Raw genomic sequence first — 25,146 nt, 5'->3', positions numbered from 1 at the left:
AGACTTCACTTAGTTGGAGGCAAATGAGAACACAGCGCTCTTTTCGGATGAAGGAAGGGGGTGTGAGCAGCTGAGACATCCCTGTGATACAGTATGGAGGAAGCCGAGGTTTAAAATGCCCCTTGGGGAAGAATGTCCCCCCAACTCCTGCCTAAAAGGGATGATTAATTCTACATCACACTCAATTTGTGAAAAGAGCTCTTGAAAAAAAGTTAGGACAGTTTGCTTGTGCAAACTGTCAAAATGATGAATGGAAATAGGTGTGTACCAACGGGGAGGCGGGGGCAGATTGCTGACATAAATGTATTGGCCTCCACATTTTAGTTCTCCTAATATCACAGCCGTGCAGTCAGAACCAAGAGAACGGCCAACTGGATGATTTGGTTCATTTTCTTAACTGCATATGTAATCTTCAGATGATAATAAAATAGATCCTAGAAAAACTGAGATAACCTAATTTCTTCATAAATTGTCTTCCTTCATCAGCTCAATAATACGTAACCGTGATAATGAGTATTTATAGTGTGTCCTGCACAAAATGGCCTTTGGGTTCTTAACCTAATATAATAAACAGATAATTCAAATAAAAAGATAGCATGGGCCAGTGGAACAAGGCAAAGAGGCCAAGAAAGGCAAAAAATCCATACTCTCCTTAAATATATTAATAAAACAAAGGAGGGCCTGCTCTCTCTTCTAATGAATGAAAAATGCATTCAATTTAATCTGTTTTGAGAAATTATTAACTTTCACTTTCCCTCATCCTGCTGCTCTGGCTACTCCTGGAATTGATCATCTCTGGTAACCGCTGAGAGTGTCCTGATAAATTGAACCAGGGAACATGAGGCCAGCTTGCATCTCCAGAAGACACACGTGCTTCTCACCTTTCACTAGGCAGCCTCAAAAGACTCCAGTCCCCCAGGAGGTCTCCCCATTGCCCTGTGGGGAAGTGACCAGTATTAATATTTTTAATATCTTGGTTTATTAACCACACAAGCCATACATGGCTACAGGGTCCTTGTAAAAGATTCAAATAAAATAGTCAAAAATCTCAATCAGAACAGACTTGTGGTTGCTGGTGGGCTGGGGGTGGCGAGGGACGGACTGGGAGTTTGGGGTTGGTAGATGCAAATTCTTACATTTAGAACGGATAAGCAACAAGGTCCGACTGTAGAGCACAGGGAACTATATTCAATATCCTGAGATAAACCATAATGGAAAAGAATCTGAAAAAGAATGTATATATATATATATATATATATATATATATATATACACATATATATATATATATATATATATATACACATATATATATATATACACACAACTGAGTGACTTTGCTGTACAGCAGAAATGAGCACAACATTGGAAATCAACTATACTTCAATTAAAAAAAAAAAAAGAATGTGTAAGCATGGCTTTACAGAGAGGAAAGTGCACTGTTCTGGGGACCCTTGCAATGAAAGACATCAAGACTTCATTTAGCTGTGTTTTTTTTAAACCTCATTTCTGTTTAGAAATAAATTGATTTAGCAGTTTGAAAAAAAAACTCCCTTTATTCACCTTCCTTCCCAAATTCACCACCACCGCCACTTGGCCCTCCAGGGTTCTCACCTGAAACAGTTGAGCGCATCTTATTCCATTCCTTTCCTGCACTTTTGTGTACACGTACGCACCTACACACATATGCAAGGTGTTATTTTATTTTTACATAAATAAGGATGTGGGGATGGGGAAGGAGGAAGAGAAAGAAAGGTGTGCAATTTGTGGTTTTGTTTTTCATTCTAACATGGCCTGGTGCTCCTTCAAGTGTCACTGCCTATTTACTGACTTTATTTTATTTAGCGCCTTCAGCGAATTCTGTAGTATGACTATCTCACAATTGATTTTATCATTCTATTATTAATGAACATTCCTGTTGTCCGACAACTATAATTTGAACAAACCAAAGCACAATAAACTTTAGGCCCCAGTCAAAGGGCAAAGCAGCAACATAGGCATGAAATCGTTAACATTAAGGATATTGGCTTTAAACAAAAGTCTTAAGGACTAAAAGTGATTGACAAAGGCTGGTCTTAGTCTTACAATGGATAATGGGAAAAACAGTTTTATAATTTTATTTCTTTAAAACCAGATGTGGAAGCCACGTTAGGGAAGCTTCTCAAAACTAGTTGCTTCAAAATCTGTTTGCTATTGTCTTCCCCCACGATGACCTTGGTAACAGCAATCACAAAATAAAAACCAGGACAATAATAGTTACCATTTATTGAGGAGGTATTATGTTTTCTAAATATCAGTCTCAGTCTTTATCTTTTCAAAGAGAAAAGTTATCTTTTTGGAAAATAGTCATGATTCCCTCCATGGAAAGTCACCATCACCCTCCCTGATTGAAACTTCTATCAGTTCTGTTACATTGTATAGGGAGCATGGAATCTTCGCTCAGGCTACTATAACAAAATACCAAGGCTGAGTGGCTTAAAACAACAAACATTTCTTATAGGTCTGGAGGCTGGAAATCTGAAATCAGGGTGCCAGGATGATTGAGTTCTGGAGAAGACTCTTCCTGACTTGAAAATGTATACCTTCTTGCTGTGTCCTCACATGATGAGAGAGGGAGCTCTGGTCTCTTCCTCTTTCTATAAGGGCACTAATCCCATCATGGGGGCCCACCCTCATGACCTCATCTAAATCTAACCATCTCTTAATGGCCCCATCTCCAAATCATCACATTGGCGGTTAAGATTTCAACACACAAATTTAGGGGGGATGCATTCATACCATAACAGTGGGGAACATAGGATGCTGCCCAGGAGGAGGCAAGGTCACAGTGCAATCCCACTGTCCTCCTAGGGGGAGCTGTTGGTCAAGGTCAAGGTCAACCCTGGCACGCAACATGGATCTTAGGGTACCTTTCACTAGTGAATGGGTTCCTCTTTCAGACCTACATCTTTATGATCAATGCTGAGGTTTCGAGACTGGTGCTAGAGATTTTGGTTTCACCTCCTGTCAATAACCACCATCTCTATAATTCAGGAGTGACGGTGGACACAGACCCCCGAGTAAGGCAAGTGTCCCCCTTTGCTCTCTAATATAAACACGTGGCATTCATTCTGTAAGCTCCTCCAGATGACAGTGAGGTAGTAGCAATATCTCAGCTAACATCTCAGAGCACTTACTGCATCTTTAGACTTCGAGCTAAATGCTCCCATGAAACCTATCCTTTCATCTTCAAAATAATCTCATGGATTATTGTTCTGTGCTTTTGTTTTTGTTTTGGAGCTTTTTTTTGCCATTTCAATGTGTGATAATCTAGACTCAAATTACATGACCTGCTCCCAGTTACACAGCCTGAAGGTGGTGAAGCCAGGAGACTAGGACAGGTTGCAGGACTCTAGGCTCACAATGTTTAACTGCTATGTTATATTACACCTTCAACCTGTACCCTCATGTGCAATTTCCTTCCTTAAAAAGGAAAAAGCCCCTTGGGTGCTCTGGGTGATAGATAGATACATACATACATACATAATTTTTGTCCCCATTCCATCCTCAGGAAATTGATTTTGGGTCTAAAGAAATGCAGGTTGTATTTGAGGATGTGTCCTCCGCTGTGTTGGTGGGTATCTATCCAGGCCATGGCACGGGGACCTCTGATGGAAGAGTCTGATGCTCTGGTAGTAAAATAGATAAGTAGCTTTTCTTATTTCATTGCCTGGAATTGTTTATCCAAAAATAGCATGGGGACATTTCCTACTGGGCCCAGATGACCTGGTCCACACTCTCTTAAAGAGAAGCCAGGCTGTGGGAAAGGTGGGGACGAGCTGGAGTTGAGACCCAGGCTCCCCCCGAGACTGGCCGTGGCTGCGTTTATCTCGTGGTTCTTGCGAGGAACGATGTGACAGCGAAGGCCTGCGACAGGCCACATGCGTCCAGAACTCCCTCACCCCGTAACAACCTCCTGGAGTGGTGCCCTACAACATCCGGGGATCCATTAGATCTACAAAAATGTGTGGGCTGAGCCCTGTAAAAGAAAACTTCATTACTACAGAAGTTCAGAACTTTCATCATTTTACTGAGGATGACTTTCTGCGTAACAAAACCCTTTAAAGTTACCTGAGGTATTTTAGGCCTCTGTTATCTACTGTAGAATCCTGAAAGCCATGCTTTACACGGGTAACCGATTTTAGGGTGGTTTTATTTTTGGAGACTGAGGCGGGGCGAGAGTTGGGAAGCACAGATCACAGACGTGTTTCCTATTGTTTGGGACGTTTGTTCTACCATTGACAAAACCCTTCCTACTGGAGGAAACACAGAGGTGGGAAGCCTCTGTCCTTTCACAGTGAGCGTCCCTCACTATTAGAAAGATGAAAGGGAGTCAAAGTAAATGTGCTTTTTCCTCTCTTCAAAGTCCGTTTTCTTCTTTTTTCTGCCCAAGGCACTTCACCGGAGCCCATTCAGTGCCCCTCCATTGCCTCTTGCCCCAGAGCTGCCCAGTGTCACCTGTAAGTCAGTTACAGAGGGAGAAACACACAAAGCCCTTACAAGGAAGCGGGACGTATAAAAGGCTTGGCGAGCCCTCAGAACACTGACACACAGCTAAGCCACGGGAAAGTAAGGACAGGAATGATTTCTGTTTGAAAGAATAAGGGTCAGTAAGTGGAGGAAGCTAAGATGTGACTGTTTTTTAAGTAAGGGTGATTGGGACTGGATTTGAAATTGACAGGTTTAAAAAAAAAAAAAACGATTTTTTGGTGTGTTGTTTCAGATGAACGTATTTTTAGCATGTTTCTTAAAGAGCGAAAATAATAGAAAAGAAGTCAATGATGTTTGTTTTATACCAAATGCACCATTAATATTCTTAGATCAAACAAGCTACTAGGGGCAGGAAGGAGGGGGAGGAGCATAGGTGAGGAGGGCATTAAATTCAGTTAGTGGGTTTTTATTTCCACAGGGAGCAAAGCCAGTTAAAGGCAGGGCTGAGGTTTTGAAAGAGTCATTTAAATGAGGTATTATGCAAGGTGGAAAGAAAAAGGATAGCAGTATTCATCACCTACATAGCATATAAATCAGCCTCTGGCCTCCATTCTTCCTTCCTTCCCCTACCCCTCCCCGATTCACCGCCCAGTCTATAAAAATGCTACCAGAATGGTCGGCCCGGGATCCTTCCCCAGATGACGTCATTCCCCTGCTGGGCACCCTGCAGTGTCTCCCCACCGCACTCAGAGTAAAAGTCAGGATGACCTCACAGCCCCGCCTCTGCACCTCCCCGCCTTCCCCTCAGACCTCACCTCTCGCTGCCCACCGTCCCCCCCCAACTCCGCTCCACCAGCTCCTGGATCCCCTCTGACAGCTCCCACCCCGGGCCCCTCCCCTAACCATTCAACTCTCTCCACGTCTTGGCCTCAGTGGCCTCTTTCCTTGTCCATTTGACTTAATATTGCAGGACTTTCCAGCCCTGCTTTTTTTTTTTTTTTCAGATTACCAATCACCCTCTGACATAGTCTATATTTTAGTTGTTAATTTATCATCTTTCTTCTCCCTCTAAAATGCAGATGCCATGAAGACAGGGAATTTTTGTCTCCTTTGTTTGCTCTTCTAGCTCCAGAGCTGAAAACAGTCGTGACATAGAGTGAGCATTCAGTATGTTCAGTACACTCAATTCAATTCTTTGAATCAACAAGGATGAACACGATCACCTGGAGGGAACCACTGACTCAGTTTTACAGCGGAGAAGAAGCTCCTTTTGGGGCAGGGGAGCTAAAATACCTAGGGGTTATTATTAGTCCTGAGATTAATATTCCAAGAACCCTTCCAAGCAGCAACTGTCCAACAGATATGTCGGCTCTAAGCTTTTGTTCTTCTTGAGTATTAATTTCATAAATTACTGCACAAACCTGGAGAGAATAGGCAAGACACTTAGCCCTGAAACACGTTCTGTGATTTCTTTTTCCTCATGAATGTGATCTGTTAATTAAATCTCGCCTGTAAATTTCATTATATGATGATGGTGAGCTTGCAGCCTGGCGGGGCGGGGGAGGGTGAGAACACTGGCTATTGGAGACGATATTTCCTGGTGGAGATCAAGGCCAGCCCCCTCCTCTATCCTGTTAATCAGCATCTCTTTTGGGAGGGGGTGCAGGAAAGAGCAGTGGGCAGTAGGGGGTAGGAGTGTGAGAAAAAGAGGAGAATTAATAGACCTATCTCCTGTGGTTTCTTCTAGATACAGTTATCTGAAACTCAAAGCACAAAATCTAAGCCTTTATTTTAGCAAAGCCGAACTACTTCTCATCACATGCCATTTGCTAAACACAGAGAGTTAAAAAGAAAAGAAAGAAAAAAAAGAAATGTTCCTCAATGTAATTTCATTATAGCAGTTGACACACAACCTCTGCCACCACCCACCAGCTTCCTTGGACACTGATATGTCTGGCTGATGGGAAAGACACTTCTGGCCTGTGTGGCTTGATTCTGCAATTACCATAATCTCCACCCTCCGGAGGGCATGGCTGGTGAAGTGGATTAGTGAACAAGCCTTTGGGTCTCTGGAGAAGGTTCAAGTCCAGAGCTTAGGTCGTAAGTGGAGATGAAGGGCGTTGGTCTAACAGTTCATCCCCCTTTGGGAAGAGTGAAAGGCACAGCTAGTTATGCTTATTAACCTCATTCAGAAGAAGCACAGCCAGCAATGCGGTAAATGGATGCTCATCCAGAGAAACTGGCAACAGCCCACAGGCTCCTGACTCTGAATTCATTCTGGGCCTTTTCAGACACAGTGTGAATTTGTTCAAAAGAAATCACAGTGTGACTGTTTGTTCCCTGGCAGAGGCAGGTGTGTTATTTTGCAGAAGTGCCCATTTGGGCTCAAAGAATTTAATGGAGGTAAAGTGGTCTGCGATTATCAGCACATTATGAAAAGAGGGACAGATCTGTTTTCTTGCCTTCTCTCTTGACAGGTGTATTTCTACTGGATTTGCCGAGATCCAGGAGCCTTTGAGTGGTTTGCCGATCTCTTACTCTCGCTGGAAACAAGGATGAGTGAGCATGCGAAAACTCACTTCCTGAGTTATCATATATTTCTTACTGGCTGGGATGAAAATCAGGTATCGATAAGACTTTGAGGATGAGCAATATTATCTAACTTGTCTCATGATAGAGCAAAGAGAAGAGGAATAATTTCGGTAATGAGCTACACGGTTATCTAGCGGCATGAAAGAATTATTTTTATGTTCTTTAAAAGAAAAAGAGAATAAAATAAAACCAGATAAGAAAGAGCTATTCAAATTGTAGCAGTAAAAGCTACAGTTAATTTGCTGAGGAATAGAAAAGAAGATTGGAAAAAGAGGTTGGTTAAAGGGAGAAAACCCCAAGTTTGGATATCCAAGAAAAGTTATGTCATTAAAAGTTGCATTTGAGGCTTCCCTGGTGGTGCAGTGGTTGAGAATCCGCCTGCTGATGCAGGGGACACGGGTTTGAGCCCTGGTCTGGGAGGATCCCACATGCCACGGAGCCACTAAGCCCGTGTGCCACAACTACTGAGCCTGCACTCTAGAGCCTGTGAGCCACAACTACTGAGCCTGTGTGCCACAGCTACTGAGTCCGCGTGCCTAGAGCCCGTGCTCTGCAACAAGAGAAGCCACCGCAATGAGAAGCCCGCACACTGCAATGAAGAGTAGCCCCCGCTCACTGCAACTGAGAAAGCCCACCCCCTGCAACGAAGACCCAATGCAGCCAAAAAATAAAAAATAAATAAAATAAATAATTTTTTTAAAAAGCTGCATTTGAAATTTAGTAACATCAAGCAAACGTTATGGATTGGCTATATTGTCTCGTTGAGCTCCAAATTGGTTCTAATTCTATGTTTTGAGCTGTTCAGAGTTAAACAGAAAAAACTGACAGGTGTTGACATTCAGCATTTTGTATTGTAAACCATGTGAGTTCCTACAGAAAATAATTATGAATACAGATTTATCTAGAGATTTATTTTTCTTAAGGCATTCTTAGAAATTGTGTGCACGTATGTTTATTCACCTAAGATCAAAATGATCTTCTGTTGGGGCAGGTGTTCTGCTGTGTCCATTAATATGTATTAATGACATATTAGGGTTCAATTTACCAAAAATAATGCATATCAAAATATTGCACTATGGTACTATTTCAGTGTTTATAGTATTGAATGATAACTATTACATTTCCAATCTTTTTTAACTCCTCAAATATGGAAGCTAACAATGAAGTGATTACTAGGTTATGACATTTATGTCCTAATCAGCACTTCTGTGACAGCTACTATAGATATTGAAGGAAAGTGTGTTTGAGCCAGAGATTTGCATTAGTTACTAAATTTACACATGAATGCACTCCTGTGAGCCTCTCTCTCTCTGTCACACACACACACACACACACACACACACACACAAATTGGTCCTATAGAACATCACTGTAATTTGACTCTGCTTCTGCAAACGAATAAGACTTTGCTTGAAATGCAGTAGCTAAACAATTTTTTAGGGTCTTATTTGCAGTCGGCCTTACATATTTATTCCTCTGGGATACTCTGAAATAGAGGTTTCCTGGGAATTAGGCTTGAAACATCTTCATGAATTAAATAGTGTTAATTATATTTTCCAAACAAATACTTTCTTCTTATTCAGATGGGATTTTTGACTAATGATCCACTTGGTGAAGTACAAACACAGCTTTTGTCTTCTGCTTTCTGGTCCTGTGCTGGCTCTTCTGCTTCTAAAGTGAATCGATCCCGAGTATCCACCTAAGCAACCCCAGTCACTTGGAAGTTGCAAGATCGAGGCTCTGTTTGATTTTGTGACAACACAGCTCTACCCCATCCCATTCCTGCCACTTCCAAAAGTACGCTCTTCAGAGATAGTTGTCTTCTGAATACGAGCAAATTAAAATAGACATGTTCTTAAATTTTTGCCATGACATGTTGGAAATTCTTGAGATGCTTACATTTCAGGACAAAATAATTGGTACATGCTGTCAGTCAGGAATCAAGAGGCTGTTTTAGAAACAGCCAATTGCTAAACTGAATTCAACAACCTCAAAGTGGCAAAATGACAAGAACAGAAGGGACAGATGGAAAAGGGCAAATTATTATTATTATGAAGGGCAAATCAACAGAGTTTGGAGATTAATTGAACACTGGGCTGAGAAATATGGAGCAAATATAATTCCAAATGTTTGAACATCAGTGATTGGTAGCTGGAAGTTACCACGGACGGAAGTGGGAAAAACTCTTTTTTCTGCTGAATAATGCCCAAACTTCTTAGCAGGTATTTCCAGGCCCCTCCTGACCTGACGGCAAAACCCACTTGTTCTATGGAATTCCCGTCGTTTTCCCCTGGCACCAGAGCCACCGAACAACACATGTTCTCCACTCACACTGAGGACTTTCTTACTTGCATCTCGCCTCATACTGTTTCCTTTCCCTGGCATGTCGCTCAGTGCCCTCTGTCCCTCCTGCTGCCTACTGCATGGAATCCTCCCTTCAAGACCAGTCCCCACTAAGGCCTTCCCCGGTTCTCTTAGGCAAAATTACTTGGGGCTTCACCAGAGTAACATGCCTACTTCTCCAGAGCGCTTCGCTTCTGTCTCTAGTAAAGAAGGGTGGTGGTCTGAATCATGGCATAGAAATTGTGCACATGGTCTGCCTCTCCCTCCAATGACCAGTGCCTCACAGAGCAGAGACCTTCTGTCTGTCTTCTTTGTACCATTCCGTTCATAGCACTCGGCCTGCCTGTGGAAATCACTTAACAGTTTTACGTGGAAGTAACTTGAAGTCACAAATTATTTGGAAAGTGAGATGATTCCATTTAGCTATGACGGTCAACTTGAAGGAACAAACAGAATTCTACGTAAAAATATGTTTGGGGAGTTTGAGATGCAGACCTCTACTCAAGCAGGAAGATGAAGTCTTGGGAGGGCAAGTGTGAATTCAGCTTTGTAGATTATGCTAATTGGATTGTGAAAATGGAAGCTCTTTGGGGAGGGGTGGTCCGAAAGAGATGCAGGGAGCTGAGCTAGAGACTGGGAAGGCAGCTACGTATCAAGACAGGAGCAAATGATGAGAAAGCGACAACTACTGTTTCTTTCTTGAATCAGAGAGAAGTAGAACTAGCATTTTGTAATGCAAATAGAATCAAGAAGAAGCAACGTTCAGCCACATGGTGGAGATGCCAAGGAAAATAAGGCCTGAGTTGGTCATTAGATTTGGCACTTCGTCAAAAGGGAGTCAACTGTCTCTGCCTTCTTATTCTACCCACTGCTGGAACCAGCTTCCTCTAGAGCACCAGTCCATCCTACTGTTAAGCAAAAGGCTGTGGAGATGCAACACTGCCATTCTAATCTGGAGGCCAATACAACTCTGACCCTGAGTTCCACTTCTGATAGTGGGGCTTCTGGCAGTTTTCAAGGCTCTGTCCTCAACTACCACCTCCGTTCTTATCCCTGAACTCTTGTCTCATATTTCGTGCTTTGAAAGACTTGCCTAAGAAGGGGGTCCTGCCCCCCTCTTGCCGGTTTTCCCTCTCTTGCCTGGAGTCCTCTTGCCAAATTCAGTTCCTGTAGTAGCCCTGCTACTAGGCTCAGACTTGCCTGGTGCCAACTTCCCGCAGCCTGGATATCTGAGACTCCACCAAAGTCTGCCACCGTCTACTGCCTGTTAGGGTGCAGCCTCCCTACCCCCGGCTGCTCTCCTAGACGGATGTGAAGGCCGGCCAGGGAAACCAGCCTTGCAGCAGGATCGTGGGGTGAGAGCGGGGCTCCGCGGAGTGGTTACCCATGCTGGTCAGAGGATGCGAGCAAATGAAGCACCGAAGGGTAAAAGCCCGTGAGCTCAAGAGCTGTGGTGGGGTCTGAGCAGAGCAGACACATATCCCAGGAGGTAAGAAGCAAGAATCCTTCTTACCTACCAGAGTTCAGCGTGGGCTGAAGCAAATCATAGCAACTTAAAAAATCATCACCAGGCACGGCTATTCCCCAGGCTTTCTTTATCGACCATTTGATGCCGGGGTGCTTTCATGTAATTTGAAGGCAAGCCGTTGGCCACAGAGCTCCAGCCATGCCCCCTTGCTAGTTCTGGCCACCTCTCTGCCTGCCAGACTCAACATCCTCCCAGCACTTGAACCTGGACACAGACCGTTTCACGCCAGTAGGCAGATCGCACCGTAAAATCCAGCTTCACCCTGGGCATTTCCTATCCCTTTAATCTGTCATGGCCCTTCTCAAATCCCCAGGATTTACTGTGAAGTGAATGGGGACAGAGCTAGAGATTACTTTTTGAGAAATTTGGCAGAAAAAAAAAAAAAAAAGGAAGTAGCTTAGTGCTTGCTTTCCTTTACCCCTTTTTACTGTATTACTCTCATCCTTTCAAGAAAAATCTTTCCAGGCACATCAACCACACAGAAGGCACTTTGTTTCAATAGTGCCCAAGGTAGACTACAAAGAATTTCCTATAAAAAGTTGTGTATTAAATCTACAAATGAGCATAATTACTTCATCCTTCATTTATTAGAGTTTCCTTTTCTTTTTCCTCTAAATGTCATCTGATACCACAATTTTTACTTTAGGCCTTTCACATAGCTTTACACTGGGATGAAAATACTGACGTGATTACGGGATTAAGGCAGAAAACCTTCTATGGAAGACCGAACTGGAATCAGGAGTTCCGGCAGGTAGCCTACAGTCACCCCAGGTAAGGCAACTCTCTCTTCTCTGCCTGTTGGGAGCCTCCATGGAGAGACAAAGGCTCCATTGCTGCTGGAATGGAAAGCTCTCGGGCAGAAACCGGTTAATCTGTAGCAGTGGGCATCTTGTTTAGAGATAAGACATCCACCTTAGAAAAGGTGGTCATGGGATCTTTCAGGAACCACAAACCTCTGCTTGCGCAGATTACAACATCTGACAATTATCAATTCCGAAATTTTTCACACTTAAACCCAATTGGAGATGGTATTTCTATTTTCTTAAGTTTTATTGAAGTATAGTTGATTTACAATGTTGTGTTAATTTTTGCTGTACAGCAAAGTGTATCAGTTATACATATATGTATATTCTTTTTTATATTCTTTTCCATTATGGTTTATTACAGGATATTGAACATAGTTCCCTGTGCTCTACAGTAGGACCTTGTTGTTTATCCATCCTACTTATAATAGTTTGCATCTGCTAATCCCAAGCTCCCAGTCCTTCCGTTCCCCACCCTCCCTCCCCCTTGGCAACCACACATCTGTTCTCTATGTCTGTGAGTCTGTTTCTGTTTCATAGATATGTTCATCTGTGTCGTATTTTAGATTCCATGTATAAGTGATATCATATGGTATTTGTCTTTCTCTTTCTGACTTACTTCGCTTAGTATGATCATCTCCAGGTCCAGAGATGGTTTTTCTTTTTCTTTCTTTTTTTTTAAATTAATTAATTAATTTATTTTTGGCTGTGTTGGGTCTCCGTTGCTGCACATGGGCTTTTTCTAGCTGCGGGTACTGGGGGCTACTGTTCGTTGCAGTGCGCGGGCTTCTCATTGCAGTGGCTTCTCTTGTTGTGGAGCACAGGCTCTAGGCGTGCGGGCTTCAGTAGTAGTTGTGGCACGCGGGCTCAGTAGTTGTGGCTTGCGGGCTCTAGAGCACAGGCTCAGTAGTTGTGGTGCATGGGCTTAGTTGCTCCGCGGCATGTGAGATCTTCCCGGACCAGGGATCAAACCCGTGCCCCCTGCACTGGCAGGTGGATTCTTAACCACTGCGCCACCAGGGAAGCCCAAGATGGTATTTCTTGAACTCCCTATGCCTTCAAGAAATCTTGGGTGAACACAGTTGGCCTCTAATTACTCAACTGGAGAACTCACTTATGCCAGACTGTAAACTGTATCTAGCATATCTAGCAAAGCCGACAAAACTACTCTACAACCACGCAGGGATTTGGGGTGGTAGTAAGGACCCAGGAACTGGAGTCCTAGTGCCTGGGTATAAATCCTACCTCTGCCATTACCACCAATTTACCATGAACAGGTTATTTAACCTGGCACTGACTTAGTCCCCATCTCAGTAAACTGCAAATAATTAAACTGTTTACCTTCTAGGCTTCTGTGAGGATTAATGTGAGAATACTTATAAAGAGCCTAAAACAGTGCTTTGAGTTCAGTAAATGTTAGCTGCTATCATTAGTATTATTATTTTAATTATTACTATTATTATTATCATTATATATAGAGAAAGAAAAGCATTTGCTCTGGGACTATAAGGCAGGAGTGAAGGCTAATTCTAGAAGATTCTGGAAGATACTGGCTATGTGACCTTAGACAAGGCCTCACTATAAAACATGAATGATTCTATGCATCCACAGTGTTATTTTCATATTTTAAAGATGCATAGTATGTTGAAGAGCTTCGTAAAGGGCCAAGCACTAATATAAATAGTTATTGTTATTATTATATATCGCCTAAATCAGTCTTTGTTTTGAACCCAGTCATCTACAAATCTTGAAAGCAGCCTGTCCTAATATTGCCTTTGTTTAAAGAATAGTTTCCACATCTGAGGAAAGTCCTGGAGGGAGCAAGGGAATGTGCCACGTGAACAACTGGGAAAGAGCAAAAGGGCAGCACGTGCCAAGGCCCTGAGGCAGGATACACTGTTCCTGGCATGATCCAAGAGACCAGTGAGGTTGTGGAACACAGCGGTTTAATAAAAGAGTAGCAGGAGAAGGCATTTAGGAGAGACAACTAGGGAACAGTACAGGTCATTTTATTTGGATTTTACTCTGAGAGGGGAAGCTACTTGAAGTATTGAGCAGAAGAGTGAAATAATCCATCTACTTTATGTTTAATTTGGATCCCTCTGGCTGCTATAAGAGACAAGATTGTAAGGGGCCTTGGATGGAAATGGAGAGGCCAGTGAGGAGGTGGCCTGGATTGGGGGGGCCACAGTGGAAATACTGAGAAGCCTTTGGATTCTGGATATTTTTTGAAGGTAGAGCCAGCATGACTTGCTAATGGGTTGGATGGGAAACATGGCCCAAGCTAGAATGGAGTTCCCACCAGCTGAGATGAGGACAGCTGTAAGGAGTGGTTGGCAGGCATGGGATGTCAAGACTCCAGTTTCTCAACATGTTTAGCTTTAAGATGCCTGTTATACATCCAGGCAGGGATGTTGAGTAGGCAGATGAATATGAGTCAGGAGTTCACAGGAGAAGTTCAGATTGGAGATACATGCTTGGGAGGTGTGAGCATATAAATTGTGTTTGGTGCCATGAAACTAGATGAGATGGAGAAAGAAGCAAATATAGATGGATGAGAGTTCCAAGGACCACAGTATTTGGAGGATAGGGAATTATATTGTCTAGTTGCAGGTTATGGAGTTCACTATATATCGTTCATCACTATTTTATTAATCATGTTGTTTAGGTCTTCTGTAGAACCCATTTTCTACCCATTTTATCAGTATTGAACGAGTAACGGTAAAAAAAAAATCGACTAAGGTATTTCTGACCAATATCTCATTTCCTCTGATTTCCCTGTTGTCTTCACATCTTTTCCCCCAGTTCTGTCATTGATGCTTTGTGGCCTTCCTTCACAGAGGTTATTGCTTCATTTAACTTTTTGTAGTTCCCTAGCATTTTTCTGTTCTCTGGAATACTTTTCTGGTGAATATTATTCCTCTTTTGGTCAATTTGGATGCTGTTTTATACTTTTTCTTATATTCTCTTTGTGCCAGAACTATTCTACCTTTTTTAAAAAAGATTGTCACTGAATCTGTTAGACTTCCCTGGACCAGCTATTTGAAGGAGGTTTGGTGAGGAGGGAGGTGTGCAGGAGGGACCGGGTGGCTGCCCAAGTTCATAACCTGTCCAATTCCAGTGGCTTCCTTTGTGTGAATTCACTGTGACCTAAACTGTTGTGCGCTGTGAGGCCCCCAGCCAACCATTCTGCACCCTATGCCCAGGCAGCCTTTGGGAGAAAAACCTGGACCCAAAACAGTGTTCACTGCGGAAGCTCTGAGCCCCTGACCACACCATGCCAGTGTCAGCCCAGGGAAGAGACAGAAGGAGTACTTGTGGGGACTTACTCCTGATCTTGAATTGTCCTGAGAATAAAAGACTTCCAAAGGGAAAGGCCAAGAAAAGCTTAACCTTTGGCTTCAGGGTTAAGGGAAGGAACGAGTGGACCAGCTGCACCACCTCTTCCTCACCTCGGGCTCAGCTTCAGATGCCCTATAAGAGCTGGCCAAGCCCCGTGAAAGTGGCCTTGGGACTCTGAAGGCACCACTCCTGAAACCCAGCTGCTTCATTTCACCTCTGGCCTTGACTCTTGCTGACATTTGGTCTAGAATCCAATTCTCACCCTCCATCTGTCCAAATGTGGTGCTTTGAACCCATCCTGGCTTCTGGAGCTTCAGAAGCCAGTTCCTCTGTGCTCCTTACTCAACACCCAGTCCTGGCTCCTAGACCCCTAGCCTCCTCTGAGCCGTGAAAGTCACTCTTCATCTCACACCCATCCAGTACTTCTTGTCCAGAGGCAGAGACTGGATGATTATATCTGCAGTTTCCTTTAAAAATTATAGGTCGAAAACTAACAAAATGTTACAAGCTTCTATGTTACAATCACATTGGTATTTTCTCCTTTTGGAAAAAAAAATCTATTCACCTGATAAATGTTTTACACTCAGTTTTCAATTATCATGGGGTGAATGTTCCCACGTTGCAGGCTTTTGACACGGACACAGATATCTTGGTTTTTAAGTTTTTATAGATGAGACTGCTCTTTACTATGATTGTCCCTCATTGACTCCTCACATTGTATTTGTTTATTTGTGTGACACATGAAGTTTGCAGCCCAGTGGGAAGGCCTTTCAAACCACCCCATTTAACTATCTCCCTTCCCTCAGAAAGGTGTGCGCCAGAAACACAGCATCAAGAGACCAAGAGTGGGGCTTCCCTGGTGGCGCAGTGGTTGAGGGTCCGCCTGCCGATGCAGGGGACACAGGTTTGGGCCCCGGTCCGGGAAGATCCCACGTGCCGTGGAGCGGCTGGGCCCCGTGAGCCATGACCGCTGAGCCTGCATGTCCGGAGCCTGTGCTCCGCGACGGGAGAGGCCACAACAGTGAGAGGCCCGCGTACCGCAAAAAAAAAAAAAAAAAAAAAAAAAAAAGAGACCGAGAGTGGAACTGAGTTTGCACACACTCTGTCTCCAGAACTGTATTGCATCGTGTGCTGAAAAGTGAGTCTGTCTGATTTTGCAGGGAGCGAGGAGTAGAGAAGGGTTTGAAGGTGGGAAAACTATGTAGCTGTCACTTTTCTCATTGCCCTTGTGAGGAGTGTGTTCATTGCTTTTCAAAAGCTATAATCAAAGTGTAGTACGTACGTGTACCTAAAGCCCAGTTGAATCTTTCAGCACAGCTGAAAACTTGTGGAAACTCTCTCTTCCTAACGGATGACTTCATCTCTTCCAAAGCAGAAAAATGCCCCAAGATTTGGATGTCACTGAATCAAGCCTCTATATCATACTCCCTAGCCCCAAATTCTAAAAATAGTGTATTTGTAATAGATTTAGACCCTAGAACACTGCAACTTGTTATATAGCTTCAACTATCAATGTAATTAATATCAGACATGTGTAGGCAAAGATCAATTATCGTTTTATCCATGGAATGCCAGATCCCTGGGAAGAGACAAGTCACCAGTAAAAGGCTTAGCACTACTCTTCCAAAAGACCGTTTAAATGTCCTCCTTAAAATTTTGTTTTCTGCTGTGTAAAGAAGATTTATGTTTAATGAAGCTTTTAATGAAGAAATCTCACAAAGAGAATGCCAATAGAATCTAATTTTTAAAAAACAAAATCTAATATTGAGAGGTATTTCAATATCCTGGCCTTTGTCCAGATATAAATAAAACAGACAATTCAATTATTGTTCTGCACAAAGGACAAAGTCACATTAATTTTCCTCAAGATGGTTATTAAAGAGATAAACGGTATGTTTTCCCCCGATTATGTCAAGGAGATGTTTGTTCCTTCCCAAGCCTTCTTGGCTACTCTCATAAGATAGGTAGGTCTGTCCTGTCATTAGCTAAGATCTTTTGGCAAAGATGGGCCATAAAGAATTGGTGGATTTGTTCGTGGCCTCAGAAAAGGTTCTTTGTTCTTGAGGGTCTTTGAAATAGGCCCTCAACCATTTCTGCTCATCAGCATGAAGCCAAGGATTCTTAGGACTTACTCTTTTAAAAACATTTACCTGTTCACTTAAAGCTGGACTCTGTTCTTGTTATAAGAAGAAGGAGTTGAATCAAAAGAATAAAGGGAAGAGGGGCAAAAATGTATTTTTACAGAACATGAAAAACAGCACCAAAAATAAAGCTTGAAGGGAAGCAGATCAAAGAGAACAGTGCACGCTATAAAGGAAGCAGAAAATTGCAATAATAACAGTAATAGAGAAACAAATTGATGGGCCTCAAAATGAAAACAAATAAGGAAAGGGAAAGAAAAAATTTAAAAGAGATCAAAGACCAAGAGTAGAAAATAGGAAAGTATATTCTGTTGTTTTTATGTTCAATTAATTTTCATAATTGTATCAGCTGTATTACAAAAACACAAGTATATTTTTTCAAGGAGATCAATAAATAGCAAGTGGATATGTAAAAAATAAGTCTTTTACTGATACGGCCAAACTCACACACATGTGACAATTGTTGTATATTGCTTAATTTAGACAAGCACAGAAAATTACTCTAAACACAAAAACAATGGAAATTATTGTCTTCATTAAAATATAATAGGTTAATTAAATACATACAATACATACACTGATACCTATGTCTTATTAATCTTTAGAAATGTGTATCTTATACAAAAATAGAAGTTATATTTCATTTTTTGTAGATGTTCTCAATATGTTCCCAAGCTTTTGGCAAATGTTCAGAAAAATCAGGAAATCGTTTCCAAGAAGGTAGACAGAATGAAAATAAATATATCTATATCACATCTAGCTACTTTTTTGATAAACACACATTAGGTGTGTACCCAACCTTCTGGATTTGTAGATCAGTTGTTTTTAATTAATTGAATAAAATGATTCCATAAGACTTCAATCTTCGATCTTACATTTCACATAATAGTTATAGTTTGCCACTTGTGACTTATCTACTAATAACTTCACCATGCCTTTTAGGCATAAAACTTTATGCAACTAATTACCATAAAAACTTTGAAGGTTTGGCCATTTTTTTCATAACTGCAGTAGAAGTGTTTCTTTTCTCTTGAAGGAAAAAATAAAGAAGAATACTACCATTTGTTAGAACAGCACAACCCAGCCCAACTGTGAAGGAAGGTGCCAATTTACCATAAGATTGGGAGCTTCTAATCCATGCTGCATGAATGTATTTTAGACCACCCATTGTTTTCAGAAATGTAAAAATACCTTTATACTAAATCGAGTAAATGTGTCCATCTGGAACCACATTTGCTTGTGTGCACACCCTCCAATTCTCATTTGTACGTGCATATGTGCAAAATGTTTTCAAATGATATTTTTAAGAAATTAACATTCTGATTATAGCACACAAGTCTGCCTATCTAAAAGGATATCCTAAACATTCCTTACATGACTAAATTGTTCAGAATATTCAAAGAAATAGACTTAAGTGGAAATCCCACACAAAATAAATTATAGCTTCATAAGAAAAAGAAAGCCACCGTAAACTTATGACTGGATATTATTAGCATACGTAAATACACCTTTGCACCAGAGGACATCCAGCCCTCCAGTTATAATCGAGTGAAGATTCAGTGAAAATTACTGGCACTATTCCATTTGTGGCAGGTGGGATTAGGGAGGTGGCTGAGCACAGGCTGGATTTATCACTATTTGCACATTTTCTTCGGTGATGTTATCTATCAGATCTTTAGATATGGCAAAAATATTTGGATATTTCTGGGTGAAGTATTTCAGTGTGAAGGTGTATATTTTTTAGTGTTTTATCAGGGAAGGGGAGGGGACAAGATTGGAAGAAACATGGCTCTACCACTCCCAGGGATCCAATACTACGAGTCATCTGCTTTCATTTCTCTCCCCTCTTTAACCGTGACATCCGCAAGGGCAGCAACTTGATCTGTGCCCCTCAGAGCCAAGCACAGTATCCAGCTTCAGCAAGTGAAGGGACCCCAAGAGGGATGAGGAAGCTAGGACAAGAGTGCTGACTCGCCAGAGAAGATGGAGTTGGCGGGAAGAGGGAGAGAAGTGTCTCAGCCGTGAGCAAGCACCTTTAGGGACGCCTGTAGCCCCTAATCAACAACTGAGTAATTAGGATGCAGAGAAAAGTAGTAAAGCAGGCTGCTACATACAAATCAATTGGGAGATGGGTTTAAAAAAAAAAAAAAAAAAAAGGCCAACACAATTATCATCTGTGGTTATGAAAAAGAAGGTGTTGTACAAAATATAATTATGTGTTGAATCATTTGGAGGCATTTCTAATGAAAAACATTCTCTAGGAAAGATTAGCCAGAAGTTGTGTCCATTGTCTGATACCGAGCTTGTAGCTCTTGTTGTCTTCTTTCTAAGCCTCCATAAATCCATGGGAAGCTCCCGTTTATCGATTTTATTTGCAGAATGCACTCAGGGCATAAAGTAATTTGATTTTTTTTAAAATGGGGTTTAGGGTCTGCCCCTACAGGGCTATAACTTACCAAGCATAAAAGCCAACACAGAAAAACAAACATACAATTTAAAGAGAGCAAGGCTCAAGGCAGCAGAACCTGGGAAGCCAGCAAGATGGTGGGATTACTCCCAAGTACACCCGCTCTCCCATATATCTGCTGGGCGGAAATCTCCCGGGAGGTGACATTTTGGCTGCCTTTCAGGCATGGCATCGCTGAGCTGTTTTGAAAAATGCATCAAGCCCACAAGAAAGAGCACAATAGTTATTTAGCAAAGTAGAGGGGGACAGGAGGATTTTCTTTCTTGTTTATCAGAGCTAAAAATAATGCTGTGAATGTTAACCATCTTTGCAGCTAGTGTAAAATTTGTCCTTTTCGCAGACTGATCAATGCCGCTGATGTTGTCCCTAATCCAGTGCCTCCCGTGTGTGCAAACTCTGCAGCTTGCACGCTGTAAACTGAAGAATAATGCCTTGTGTTTTCATACTTCTTTTAGAGAGAATCTTTTTTTTTTCATTCTGAGCAATCGTGGATAATTAAAGTTTATAGAAGAATTTTTTCTTTACCAACCCCATTAGGGTTCTGTTGCGGTTGTCCGTTGCCTCATAAAAGAAACAAAAAATTCTGCCGCATCTGGGCCTTAACCACTTTGTGGGGCTTCTCAGCTCCATGCTTCACAGTAAGCCTTCGTGATGAGAAAGCCCCACGCTGGAAACCACAAACGCCGAGGAAGGGAAGCAAGACAAGCAAAAGAATGCCATGTGTGGGGACAGTGATGCAGAGAGAGCTAGTGAACCACTGGCCTTTCTGCCTCGGTGGAAGGTAGATATTGAGTGGCCTTTGTGAGACTTTTTGGTCATTGCATAACCATGACAGTTACATAAATAGAGCAACGTGTGTACTCAGCTGTGGGATGTAGTAGCCACAACTTCACAAGAGGCAGGGTGACTGTGAACTGCTGTGGACACCCGTGGTAGACCTGGCAGCCAGCAATCAGAATCCTTTGAAATGGAGTCTTGGGCTTCCCTGGTGGTGCAGTGGTTGAGAGTCCGCCTGCCGATGCAGGGGACGCGGGTTCGTGCCCCGGTCCGGGAAGATCCCACGTGCCGCGGAGCGGCTGGGCCCGTGAGCCGTGGCCACTGGGCCTGCGCGTCCGGAGCCTGTGCTCTGCAATGGGAGAGGCCACAACGGTCAAAGGCCCGCGTACCGCAAAAAAAAAAAAAAAAAAAAAAGAATGAAATGGAGTCTTAAAGGCAGAGCATCGAAGAGCATCTTCACGATCTGCAAACAGTCACCATGGCTGCAGACGGAAGGGCAATCTTAGCCTGCTGGGAATGGACCAGTGGGCAATCTCTTCGGCGACTCCTGCACTAATGGAAAAATATCACCACCCATAACAATGTCTTTGGATATAGATGCAAGGACGCCTCAGGTCAGCAGACTCCCCACTGGGGAGCGTTTTGCCTGACGTGTATCGTTCAAAATGCTGCAGTCCAGAACTCAAAAGACCTAGCGCAAGAGTGCTGATCCAGGAAGTCTGTAATCACTGCTGGGTTAACAGCCCACATCGCATCTTGTGGTCAGCCTCGTGGAGCAGGTAGACATCGTGTGGGTCAGAACATAAGACAACGGCTCCCAAGAGCTCAGCATGTGCTAAGTCTGGTCTAACCCTCACAGAGGCACTAGGAGTTTGGCACAGAACTGTCCCCATGGAGAGATAAAGAAAAGGTGGGGGGGGCTTTTAAGAGATGAATTAACATGTCCTAAGTTTCCCAGCGACGAAGTGGTTGGAACCAGTAGCACTCTTTTTTTTTTTTTTTAACATCTTTATTGGAGTATGATTGCTTTACAATGGTGTGTTAGTTTCTGCTTTACGACAAAGTGAATCAGTTATACATATACGTATGTTCCCATATCTCTTCCCTCTCGACCAGTAGCACTCTTAACTGTTGGGTGATATTTCCATAAACACCTTGAAAGTGCTTCATTAAGTCATAAACATAATTTTTCCAGTGGGCAATACTTTCCGAAAAAGTATTTTCTCAAATTTAGCCATGGGAATGATGTCTTTAAAAATAATACTTATACATTTTAAACATACTGTCATTTACAAATGAATTCACTTGATAAGTTCCTTTGAAGCTAGAGTTTGAAATGTAATTGAACCATCAATTTCTACCATGGATATTATGGTCCTGGAATACTTAATTAAATGTGGATTCAATACATGGCAGGGAATCATGTTAATATACAAGCTAAGAAGAATGAGGCTATAGAGGCATTTCCCAACAAAAACGGTCTGAGGAGGTAAAGGTGGTGTAGTGAGCTGGTCCCGGAGTCCGAGGAATTTCTCTAAGACAGTGTTTCTCAAAGTGTAGTTCATAGCGCCAAGTGCTTTAATGTCACCTGGGGGCCTTGCTAAAAATGCATTCCTTGGATTCAAGCCTGGGACTCTATGTTTTAATAATCTGCCTAGATAACCTTATGCACAGCGAAGTATGAGAACTTTTGATCCAGACTAGAGCAACTAATTAAGCTTGTGCCAGAGACTGCAAAAATACTACAAGGAATAGTACAATGCAAGATAAGGGGAAAACGTGGTCTCTACAAGTCCCTATAGAGACAGGCCCCTCCCGATTTCCAGGGACAACCTGAATCCTGGTGCTGACTCATTGTTTATACAGAACGAGAGCTGGCAGTTGTGTTTACAAGGGAGTTGAGCGGCCCTGGGATAGTCACTATATGCAAAAACACCTCTTCAACACTGTTTTCTGAAATGCCATAATTAGAGATGGCAGCTTTGGGGTGACTCCATTTTCAGCAAAGGTGATTTTCCTTTCCACCTCTTCTTTTTGACCTTCCTTGAAAAGTAAAGTAATTCCCAAGGGAGAAATAAACTAAGTTGCTAGAACTTTTGTGTAAATGTTATCAACTATGAAAAGGCAGGGTTGAATGAGAGTAATAACTAACACTTTTTAAACCTTTTGGAATGCATCATCTCATTGTGCTTTGGATAAAACATACCACGTAGTCGTTATTATCTTGGCTTTAATCATGCGGAGATTGAAGTTTAGAGTCTTACTCAAGACCACGCGGATAATAATGAGCACAGCCCTTTATTCATTCCTTCAACAAACATATATGGAGTGTCTACTGTACGCTGGATACTATTCCGAGCGGTAGGATTACAGTGATGAGTAAAACAGACCAGGTGCCTGTTCTCAGGGAGCTCACATTCTAATCACCAATCCAAGAGGTGGACCAAAACTCCAGGCGATATCACCTGTATCTTGAAACGCCCTCACCTGCCCTCATGGCCCCTGCCAGCCTCAGTCTTCTTGGTCTCACCTACCTGTGTGAGGCAGGGTATAACAGGACTCTGGGAACCTGTGGGAGAACGTGATACTGAAAGTAGGAGAAAAGAGTCTAGGAAAGGAAGTGGGTGGAGAAAAACAAATACATAAAGTCACAACCGCAGCTACTCACGGACTGTATCATTCTGTCTTGGCTCCTGCCCTGTGTAACACGTTCTACCCTTGTCTTACCTCTATTGCAGCAGTAACATTGGCGTGTTCTTCTGTGGACCCAAAGCTCTCTCAAAGATCATTCAAAGAATGTGCTGCTTATATTCATCAGCTGACCCCAGGGGCGTTCATTTTCATTATAACAGAGAAAGCTTCTAGACTTTGGAGGAAAAAAATCCACATGTTGTGTAAGTGGCTACAATCACATAGGTCAAGAGTCGGGAAACTTTTCCCATAAAGGGCCAAGTAATAATTATTTCAGATTCCGTGGACCACATGGTCTCAGTGGCAACTACTCAACTCTGCCATTACAAGCACCAGAGTAGCCCCAGGACCTCAACAAATGGGCATGGCTGTGTTCCAGCAAAATTTTATTTATGGACACCGAAATCTAATTTCACAGTATTTTCTTCCGTCATGAAATATTCTTCTCTTGATTCGTTTTCAACAGTTTAAAAATGTAAAAGTCATTCTTGGTTCATGGGCTGTCCAAAACTCGGTGGGCCCGATTTGGCCTGTAGGAGGTCGTTTGCTGAGCCCTGATATAGGTCATCCTTCCCAAGTTTGTTTTCATGCTTAACAATATGTCGAAGTGGAGACCAGCATGGCTGCTTGGCTCGAAGCCTCCTTTAGAAGTCATTTCAAATTTCATCTCCCTGATGACAGAGACATCTGCCTTGTATCCAAACCTGATCTTTTCTGCTTTAAACTTAAGCTCCTTTGTGCTTTTTTTCATCCTCTATAGATCTGAGAAATCACCAATGGAGGTTATCTTTCACAAAAATCCTTTCTACACTTGAAAATGATAATAAAATCATCCTTTACCTATCCCTTTTCTAGTCCAAACAATACTGAACTCTTAACTTTTCAGCCTAGGATATATACCCTAGCACTTCAATCATTCTTGTTGCCCTTCCTCAAATCCATTTTCATTTCTTCACATCCTTTTAAAATGTGTTGACTAAAATGAGACAATGTTCTAATCGAAGCATGACTAGTAGTGGCTAGAAGTGTGATTTTTTTTTTTTTAGAGCTTGTGTGATGTATGCTTTTCAATACGACTAAATTCTGTTTGCCTCTCCTTCCTTCCTTCCTTCTTTCCTTGATTCCACATTCTTTCTCACTCTCTTTTAATTAACAAGTACTTTTCATTACTATCACATTTTGATGTATGATCATCTTGACACTTATATCCCAACTCAACTTCTGCCCCACAAACATACTGGGATTTTTTTTTTTTTATACTCACACTGAGCCAGTCTTTCCATGCCATGCACCTCTTTGACCCCCAAAGTGTTCACAAAATAATCCTCATAGCATGTAGTTTTCTCTACTATTATCAACTATTTTTTAGAACTTTTCTTTCTAATATTTCGAGATTGTTTTCAAGTCTAGCACCAGTGACTAATACTGGTATTTAGCTCAGTAATATCTAAAGATTTAATTAGTGATATCTCAAACCTTTTGTTTAGATGTTCAAGTTTAGATTCTTTTGTTTAGATTCAAGTTATCAAATCCAAAGAACTCCATCGTGAATTCTTGTAACTGCCTGTTAATGTGAGCACCCGCTTGGGAATACGTTAATAATAAGTAGCCATTGAGAATGGCACATCACCCTATACTTTCCTAGCTTAAAAATAACATGTCATATACAATGAAACAAAAGCATTTACTGAAATTAAAATAGACTGTTTTACAAGTGCTTCTTATCTTTGTAGACTGCCATTTTGCCATGGAACAGAATTAAATTGGTCTGACATGATTTGTTTTTACAAAGTCAGGCAACCACTTAAGCTCTTTCAGGTATTTCTAAATTATAAATTGATCATTTCTTTTACTTTATCCTCAGATATTAATGTTGATTCTAGAATTTCTAGGGTATATACTTAACTATATTCTAGGAAAAAAGTTGGGTATATTCCCCGATGTCTCAAAAATTATTTCTACTAATTTTGCATTGGAATTTATTAGTATCTT

The 25,146-nt window shown here is 42.0% G+C and overlaps 1 protein-coding gene across 1 annotated transcript in view; it reads left to right on the top strand.

Moving 5' to 3' along the window:
* NOX3 (NADPH oxidase 3) overlaps nt 1-23,328 on the top strand; it is a 58,066-nt gene extending 34,738 nt beyond the window's left edge. Inside the window, exons 11-13 of the mRNA XM_059083730.1 lie at nt 6,948-7,094; nt 11,580-11,704; nt 23,202-23,328. Coding sequence (XP_058939713.1) covers nt 6,948-7,094; nt 11,580-11,704; nt 23,202-23,328 — 399 coding nt within the window. The remainder of the gene's footprint in view (nt 1-6,947; nt 7,095-11,579; nt 11,705-23,201) is intronic.
* The last annotated feature ends 1,818 nt before the right edge of the window (nt 23,329-25,146 follow it).

The sequence above is a fragment of the Kogia breviceps genome, chromosome 13 (assembly GCF_026419965.1).
Source record: "Kogia breviceps isolate mKogBre1 chromosome 13, mKogBre1 haplotype 1, whole genome shotgun sequence".
NCBI lineage: Eukaryota > Metazoa > Chordata > Mammalia > Artiodactyla > Physeteridae > Kogia > Kogia breviceps.
The sequence above is the reverse complement of the archived record's forward strand: the minus strand, read 5'-3'. Positions and strand labels throughout refer to the sequence as shown.